General features: G+C 37.1%; 1 protein-coding gene across 1 annotated transcript in view; it reads left to right on the top strand.

The window, feature by feature from the left end:
- abcc4 (ATP binding cassette subfamily C member 4 (PEL blood group)) overlaps window positions 1-7,813 on the top strand; it is a 35,369-nt gene extending 27,556 nt beyond the window's left edge. Inside the window, exons 23-29 of the mRNA XM_016518502.1 lie at window positions 634-734; window positions 2,131-2,322; window positions 2,406-2,651; window positions 3,025-3,197; window positions 3,285-3,390; window positions 5,195-5,329; window positions 6,899-7,813. Coding sequence (XP_016373988.1) covers window positions 634-734; window positions 2,131-2,322; window positions 2,406-2,651; window positions 3,025-3,197; window positions 3,285-3,390; window positions 5,195-5,329; window positions 6,899-6,988 — 1,043 coding nt within the window. The 3' untranslated portion in view covers window positions 6,989-7,813. The remainder of the gene's footprint in view (window positions 1-633; window positions 735-2,130; window positions 2,323-2,405; window positions 2,652-3,024; window positions 3,198-3,284; window positions 3,391-5,194; window positions 5,330-6,898) is intronic.
- Window positions 7,814-9,341: the final 1,528 nt, after the last annotated feature.

Raw genomic sequence — 9,341 nt, 5'->3', positions numbered from 1 at the left:
GCTTGCTTTTACAAGCTATTTAAAAGCGAAGGAAAAGAGGGAACGCCCCGCCCCCACGGTGATACTGGTATTACCGGTGTTGTCACACGTCGATTAACCGGTGGGAAAATTTCCTCACTGTCACAACCCTAATATATATATATATATATATATATACTAGAGATGCACAAATGTATCGGCCAATAATCGGTATCGACCGATAAAAGCAAATTTTTTCCCACAAACTTTTAAGTGGTTATGTTATACATTGTTTTGTTTTTCTTAAGTGTAATTTAATTTATTCTATATGAAGAATGAAGTGACAATGTCATAATTTTGATCAAATTTAAAAAGAGAAAATCAAATGACATGACACATTTGGGTTAAGGATGGTCTGGTAAGCATCTGTTTCCTTTGAAAGTGAAAATATTTCAGGTGTGATGTGGGACGTTCCATGTCTCAGGAATTAATATTCTTTTATTGTTTTCCAAATTTGATTTGAAACAATGGTTTATGTATTTTTATTTTTCACTGTCAGTGGGAACATCTTTACCAGGGTTTTAGATTAACTTTGTTTCACATCCATATATTCATGCCAGATAAATGTCTTTTTTTGAGACCAGTTTGTGAAAGGATTGTGTCTGGTTCTCACAGGTATGAAGGCGGGAGATGTGGGATTGGCTTTGTCTTATGCAGTCACCTTAATGGGAATGTTCCAGTGGGGCGTTAGACAGAGTGCTGAGGTGGAGAACATGGTAAGAACTTAATATCTGAATTTACTGAAATTTCCACTACCAGTCAAACATTTAGGGCCTGTAAAATTTTGCTTATGCTCACCAAGGCTGCATTTATTTAATAAAAAATACAATAAAACTGTTAAATTGTGAAATTGTTACAGTTTAAAATAACTTTTTCTATCGTAATATATATTTTAAAATGTAATTTATTCTTGTGATGTAAAGCTGAATTTTCAGCATCATTACTCCAGTCTTCAGTGTCACATGATCCTTCAGAAATCATTCTAATATGCTGATTCGCTGTTCAAGACATATTTCTTATCAATGTTGAAAACTGTTGTGCTGCTTAATATTTTTGTGTAAAAAATATTTCTTTGAAATAGAAATAGCAGTGTAAAAGTCTTCACACTTTTGATCAATGTACTATATCCATGCTGAAAAAAAGGTTAATTTCTAAAAATCTTATTGACCTAAGTCTTTTGAACGGTAGTGTACCTCCTCCTTGCCTACTGTTCTGGTGCTTATTTTACTTGATGCTTATAGATTTGTTCAAAGTGTAGACGGGTACCTACAACATTTAGCATCATAAATGTCCTCCGCGTAATTATTTAGGACTTAGAAACTCTGAATTATGAACCTGAATTGAACAGACTAATATATATGTGACCCTGGACCAGTCTCAAGTCGCTGGGGTATATTTGTAACAATAGCCAAAAATACATTGTATGGGTCAAAATTATAGATTTTTCTTTTATGCCAAAAATCATTAGGATATTAAGTAAAGATCATGTTCCATGAAAATATTTAGTAAATTTCCTACCGTAAATATATCAAAACTTAATTTTTGATTAGTAATATGCATTGCTAAGGACTTCAATTGGATAACTTTAAAGGTGATTTTCTCAATATTTAGATTTTTTGCACCCTCAGATTCCAGATTTTCAAATAGTTGTATCTCGACCAAATATTGTCCTATCATAACAAACCATACATCAATGGAAAGCTTATTTATTCAGCTTTCAGATGGTGTATAAATCTAAAAAATTTTTTAATGACACTTAAGACTGGTTTTGTGGTCCAGGGTCACATATGCTTGTTTTATTTAGTACTTCAAAGAACTGAAAGTACTGTGCTTATTGGGAGTATTGAATTGTTTGCTTAACAACATACTAATCAATCGGAAGCACTATTTCTGTGATGTGTGTGCAAGTTGCTGCCTATATAGAGCATCTCAGCTCTGTGAGCTGTGAAGTTCCTTGTAGGTTGATGCACATGGTAAAGCTTTCTGCCTTCAAAGGCAGCTTCCTATGTAGAAACAGAGCTAAATTGATTCATATTTTAAATCTACCCGACAAGGTAAACCTGTCACCCCCTCATAAATTGATTTGCTTTCGTGAATAATGTGTCCTTCTAGATGACATCAGTGGAGAGAGTCGTCGAATACACAGAGCTAGAAAGTGAAGCACCTTGGGAAACCCCAAAACGCCCCCCTCCCGATTGGCCAAACCGGGGTCTGATAACCTTTGACAGGGTCAACTTCTCCTACAGTTCTGATGGACCTGTCGTCCTCAAGAACATCTCGGCCATGTTCAGACCCAGAGAGAAGGTGAGTCCGGTGCCGCCGCTCCAGAACATAATGTGAGTCTGTCAGGACGCGTGCAGTAATGTTTTCTGCTCTGAATTGATCAGGTTGGAATCGTTGGGCGGACCGGTGCAGGAAAAAGCTCCCTGATTTCAGCACTGTTCCGACTGATGGAGCCAGAGGGTAAAATCATTGTGGACAGAGTCTTGACCTCCGAGATCGGCCTGCATGACCTCCGCCAGAAGATGTCGATCATCCCGCAGGACCCCGTGCTGTTCACAGGAACCATGAGGAAGAACCTGGACCCCTTCAGCCAGCACTCAGACCGTGACTTATGGAATGCTCTGGAAGAGGTGAACACGCACACACTCCTTGTAACGGCAACAAACAACCTGTTAATCAATACTGTACATCGTCCACCACGTCAGAGTGTTTCTACATGTTTTAAAGTTTTAAAAATGTGGGCGCTGTGTTGCTTCTGAATTTGTTTCTCCACATTTTAATCTCATCACATATGTTACATTTGTGTAATCTGATCACAAAACATTTATTTAACACTATCCACATGTGACGGATCGTATAGATCTGGGTCAAACGGGTTCATAAGTCCATTTTCTAAAGTGAAGTTCCCTCAGTAGATTTATGTGATGATTATAGATGTAATACATTATTAAGCAATCTCAAAGTCCAGCTCTTGGAGTGAATCTGTGCTTTTTTTGCTCAAAGGTCCAGCTGAAGGCTGCTGTGGAGGAGTTGCCTAATAAACTGGAGACCGAACTGGCCGAGTCCGGATCAAACTTCAGCATGGGTCAGCGGCAGCTCGTCTGTCTAGCTCGGGCCATTCTGAGGAAGAACCGGATTCTCATTATTGATGAGGCCACTGCAAATGTGGACCCTCGGTGAGTCTTTTACCTAGCTACCTTTGACTTGGCTCTGAGGTTGTTGAAGGACCTATATAAGAGAACAGAAATGTATGTGTTCTACAGGACGGACGAGCTGATCCAGAAAACCATCCGTGACAAGTTTAAGGAGTGCACCGTCCTCACCATCGCACACAGACTCAACACCATCATAGACAGCGACCGCATCCTGGTGAGTGCAGAGATGGAGCTCTTTATCATAATGCATTCAGGTCCATTTAGACCTGGAAGAGATGTGTAAACCTGGAAGAGTCTTTGCAAAGGAGCCAAGGCTATCTAAACACATTTAATTTACATAATTTCATAACCATTAAAAAAAAAAAAGTTATTTTCAGGTCCATTTTAACCCAAACATCAGCTGAGGCTTTACGATTTAGATTCGTCTCAAAAATGCTTTAGAAAAATATGATTAGCCTCTTTCCCATATTTCATGAATATTCACACCTGTTGATGAACTGATTGAACTGATTGAAAATGATTCCAAATAGAATGATTATTTCTGTCAGGACAACTATCGTCAAAGATGATTGACAATTAGCATACAGTTTGAATTGGTGGTATGGTTCTCTTCTGGGCAAGAACTCCCTGCGCATCCATGCTGCCTAGCATGGGTGAGAGCAGGGAGAGCAGCAATAACCCCCCCAGGGTAAACAGAACAGAACCAACATAAATGTATTGCAGATATTGTTAAAGTTCAGTAATTTTATGTACACATTTTAGAATTAGTCTGATTCAAAGGAGAATCAGAAGGCTGAATCCCGACTGACAGAGGCGGAGCTGGGGATGGAGGAGGGTAATTAGCTATTGAGCAATGCAAAAACTGCTGATAATACTGAGGGACCTTATATATGAATGCTTAGATAGGTGTTGTATTCCCGTAGGTAGATGGGGATCAGCTGAAAGTCAGCTGATGCGAGCTTGACTAACGTGACCTGCCAGAACTAACGCTACGCTTGATATTTGTAAACGTTCTGGAGTAATGCTGAGGGTTTTTTTTTTTTAGAAAGTGAATTAGCTGGTTATATAAATTTGGACTGTGTGTTCAGTGGAATTTAATAAAATCCATAGATTTCAATGGTGTTTATACTGGTAATTCTGAGATTAATATATTTCAAATAATATTTTCAAATAACATTTCTCAGTGTTTTTTTTTTTTTTTGTAATTCTTGTAAAATTTTAAGTTTCAAAGAATTTCTCAATTTCTTTTTATTAAAAATTTAAAAGGTGTAAATGTAGCAATAACATGGTAATAATATGGTAAAAAAAAACATTCAAAACTGATTTTTTTTTTTGTGTGCATTCATTGATTGAGAAGTTAATAATCAGATACAATATGGTTTTAACTGAAAAATATTAAGTTATGAAATCATATACAGGTTTTGAATGCATTATGAGGGTTAAAGGCCCTAGTTAAAAAAAACAATTCTGTCATAATTTACATGATTTCTCAATCTTTTATCATTCCAAACCTGCATGGTTCTTCAGTGAAATTCAAAACATATAGTTTTGAAGTATGAGTTTTCATGCTGCTTTTTACCATACAACAAAACTATATATTGGGACCTACTGTATATACCAGGAGCCATCAAGCTCAAAAAAGGACAAAACAAAACGGCACAATAAATTTAGCATTAATTACCACAAAGTACTTTTATGGTCCTTTTTGTATATGCTTTATATTACATGATCAGAAACTACACTAGTTTTACGAACCTAAATGCACATCACAGTAGCAGTCAGCGAGTGAGTCATTAAACTAATTCAAAGCTTTAACTCAAGAGTATGACTGACTGAGTATTTTTGTTTGATTCATTAAAAAGAACCAGTTCATGTGAGTCATTCATTCATGAATTTGCTGCAGTTAGCAGCACCAAATCTCACCAAAATCTGTTTGGTTCTAGTGTTTATTTTATGGAACAAGTTCAAAATGGTCCTAAATGGGAGGCATCACAAACAGATGTCTGTTTTTCTCGCAGGTTCTGGATGAAGGTCGAATCCACGAGTACGACGCCCCCCATGTTCTCCTACAGAACCAGAACGGGATCTTCTACAAGATGGTGCAGCAGACGGGAAAGGCGGAAGCGGCCTCGCTGCTGCGGACCGCCAAACAGGTGAGCAGAGCACAGGAGAGCGGGTTAATATCGATTATACCGCCCTGTCAGATTGCCAAATATGTGCCCACATGTACCTGTGCCAGAAACCCAGAGAAAGAGCCCAGGCCTTTGTGCTGTCAGTCAGTATTAGATTCCCCCTCCTCAGCGGCATGTTGTTCTCGCTTCGGATCGGGTTCCTCTCCACCTCCTTCAGCCGGTGAGCTCATTCTCCGCACCGGCCCCTCTGGAGCTGACCGCCAGGGCTTTCAAGCACACATCTACCTGATATTAGACCACTCCGCCATTGTGCGCTCTGAATGCCGGCTCAATTGAGAGTATATCTGATAGTGTGGCCAACTGTTTGTCGGCCATGCTTTGTGTTGTTGGGACTTTTCTCTGTGTGTCTGCGGGGGGTGGGATGGGGGGAGGGGCCAACACCAGGTGCTTTTTCTTCTTTTTGTCTTTACGCTCATTGTTAGCCATGGGTGCTTTTAAATACAATGAGAGGTTTTGATTACTGCATAAGAATGATATTAAATAAGAGGGGATTTTTACTTCCATTCAGCCTGCTGTGTTCCGTCCCCTGTGTTTAGAAAAGCATTGTCGGGGAAGGTTTGGGAACAGAGTGACGCCTTTCATCCATTTCCAGGTCTCATTAAAGGGTCACATACACTACTGGTCAAAAAGTTTGGAATGATTAGGATTTTTTATGTCCTTGAGAGAAGTCTCTTATGCTCACCAAGGCTGCATTTATTTGATCAAAAATGCAGTAAGAACAGTTACATTGTGAAATATTATTACAGTTTAAATATTTTAAAAATGTAATTTTTTCTTGTGATGCAAAGCTGAATTTTCAGCATCATTACTGCAGTCCTCAGTGTCACATGATCCTTCAGAAATCATTCTAATATGCTGATTCGCTGCTCAAGAAACATTTCTTATTATTATGGATTTTAAATCGATGTTTAGTATTGATGTTGAAAAGTAAAAATTAAAGAGTTTTGTTGCTTAATATTTATGTGGACACCGTGATACACTACCATTAAAAGACTAAAAAGAAAAAAATAATACTTTTATTTGCATTTAATTGATCAAAAGTGACAGACAAATTATATCGTTGGAAAAAAACGTTCTATTCATCAAAGAATCCTGAAAAAAAAAAAATCATCATTTTCACAAAAACATTAAGCGGCAAAAACTGCTTTCAACATAAATTATAAAATTTATATATATAAAAAATTATAATAAGAAATTAAAAACAATAAAAAAAACATTAATAATTGGGCAAATCAACATATTAGAATGATTTCTTAAGGATCATGTGACACTGAAGACTGGAGTAATGATGCTGAAAATTCAGCTTTACATCACAAGAATAAATTACATTTTAAAATATATTAAAAGAGAAAACTTATTTTATTTTTGAATTCTGAATATTTCACAATATTAGTTTTTATTATATTTTAAAATCAAGTAAATGCACCCTTGAGACTTTAAAAAAATATTTTAAAAATCTGAATTATTCCACATTTTTGACCATTACTGTACATCACGCTAACCGTGTTCTCTCTTTCTTTTCTTTCACAGGCGTACATGAACCGCAGTCCAGTCCACCAGCTCAACGGCTTCGCCACCACAGGAGATGGCAGCTTGATTATTTTCGAGACTGCTTTATAAAAGCCCGTGAAGTGCCTGATGTACACAGTGCACAGCTACGCCCAGCATCCTCCTCCTGCGGAGGGCAACGGGCACAAGTTCTGCCTCCTTGCCCAAAACACCAGGCTGAGCGGAGCCAGAGACACGTGTATGCGCTCAACACTCAACGCTCACGCCAGAGAGGACAGAGCTGCAATCACTCCAGAGGACTGCATACACCAGCGTTCTGATTTCTCCAGTATGATGGCGATAGGCTAGAGATCGTGCACCACTGTATATTATGATTGTGCCTTAATGTGTAAGTGTAGTCCAGGACTGCTAGGGGCCAAAGAAATAGCTTGCCTTTGCTCAAATAAAATACTATGCTATGAGCTAGACTAATGTAGTTTTCCCAGTGCCTTTATACTACATGAACCATAATGGCTGCTGATTCTTACAGCAACAGTAAGGTCTTATAAATATTAAGACAATATTGTACTGAGAGGGCTCTAAAAAGTCAGCAAAAACAGTTTTTATTTATTTATTATTATTTGTGATTCTGACACTTCATCTGCCTTAATCACTTTTCAGAGACAGCTAGTAGAAAAAAAAATTGCTGGATAACAATCATTCTGTAATGCTGCAAAAACGGCAAAGACATCTTGTGCAAAAGTCTTGTGCAATACAAACTTTACTTTTGTGTCTAATGTGGCCGTTAAATGTAACGCTGTCCCTGATTTCCTTGAACTTTTAGAAAAATTATTATTTTTATGAGTGTAACACCAGCAGCTTTTCTCTGCTGCTCATTGTCTTGTATTTTTTTGAATGCTTCCGTCTTTATGGTTTGATATTTGGTTTATGGAGAGGTAAAAGGAGAGACAGTTGCAGTACCAGCTACAAAAGTTTTTTGTGAAATGCAGTTTAGCCCAACAGCTTTATTTAAATTAAACAACCGAATTCAGTGTTTTTTCACTTCTTGGTTATTTGTTTGAGGATTAAGTTAATGTTTGTTGTCATATCCCATCTGGGTTTGTGTTCTGTTTAAATTGACAACATGGATTTAGAGAATCAGTGTTTACTGTTCAAAAGTCAAAAGTAATATTTTTGTATTATTGGATTTGTTAAAATGTGTATTTGCAATTGTTCTGTCATGTCAGATTCCTGTATTTGGATTAAACCACCTTTGTGCTACAGATTTTTTTTTTTTCTTTTTACAATGAATTTATTTATTTACACTATAAAAAAATTAATCTGTGAAATAACAGAAAAGGTACTGGCAGTTCATTGATTTTACGTCAACATTAAAATGAAGTGAAAAATTCTAAATGCTGGTAAAGCACCTGTAAAAATATACAGAAAATGTCTTCCTATTAAAGGGGTCATATGATGCTATTTCAATTTTTCCTTTCTCTTTGGAGTGTTACAAGCTCTTGGTGCATAAAGAAGATCTGTAAAGTTGCAAAGACTAAAGTCTCAAATCCAAAGAGATATTCTTTATAAAAGTTAAGAGTCAACCACGCCTACCTAAAACGGCTCGTTCTAACACGCCCCCACATATCTACGTCACGATGTGGGAAGATTTGCATAACGCCGCCCAAATGTTCACGCAAAAAAAGAAGGCGTAACTTTTATTCTCGCTGTATTATTGTTGCAGTCGCCGCCATGTCGTGAAGAAACTCCTGGATGGACAAACAAAAGTGTGAGATCTTTGCAGTAGACGATCCTATTGTGTTCAGTTCAAAGGTGTGCACAAGAAGGAATGCTTGCCTTTACTTCTTCATTGAAAAAGCACTTTCAGTACACTGGTAATACGTAAAAATTGAGAGAAGATATGAAAGGATAGCCAGATCCATTATTAAGGGAGATATGTGGTATGGATAACCGATTGCACGCTTAAAGAATTTTCCCAGTTTGAATTTTCCAAGTCGCTTATGACTTAAAATAGTTTAGACTCATTCTTCAAGTTTGTAGAATTACATTTGTGGTAGTGCTAACCCTATGGAAGGAATTGCAACTTTTTATCTCACAATTTGGACTTTTTCTCTCAGAATTGTGGGATATAAACTCAGAATTGAGAGATATAAAGTCAGAACTGCAAGATATAACCTCAGAATTGTGAGATGGAAATGTGGAATTATGAGAAAAAAAGTCAGAATTATAAATTTGCAACATAATTCTGAAGTCTTGTAAATCTGTATTTATATCTCGCAATTCTGAATTTATATCCCACAATTCTGAGAGAAAAAGTCAGAATTGCAAGAAAAAAGTTGGAATTCTGAGTTTATATCTTGTAATTGTCACTATCATGGACTTTTAGTTTGTTTTCTTTCCTCATGTTTCCCTTGACCTAGTTTTCCCTCGTGTCTGATTAGTTCATTCTGTTCACCTGTGTTAA

This window comes from Sinocyclocheilus rhinocerous, unplaced genomic scaffold (genome assembly GCF_001515625.1).
Source record: "Sinocyclocheilus rhinocerous isolate Xijiao unplaced genomic scaffold, SAMN03320098_v1.1 scaffold1982, whole genome shotgun sequence".
NCBI classification, from domain to species: domain Eukaryota; kingdom Metazoa; phylum Chordata; class Actinopteri; order Cypriniformes; family Cyprinidae; genus Sinocyclocheilus; species Sinocyclocheilus rhinocerous.
The sequence above is the reverse complement of the archived record's forward strand: the minus strand, read 5'-3'. Positions and strand labels throughout refer to the sequence as shown.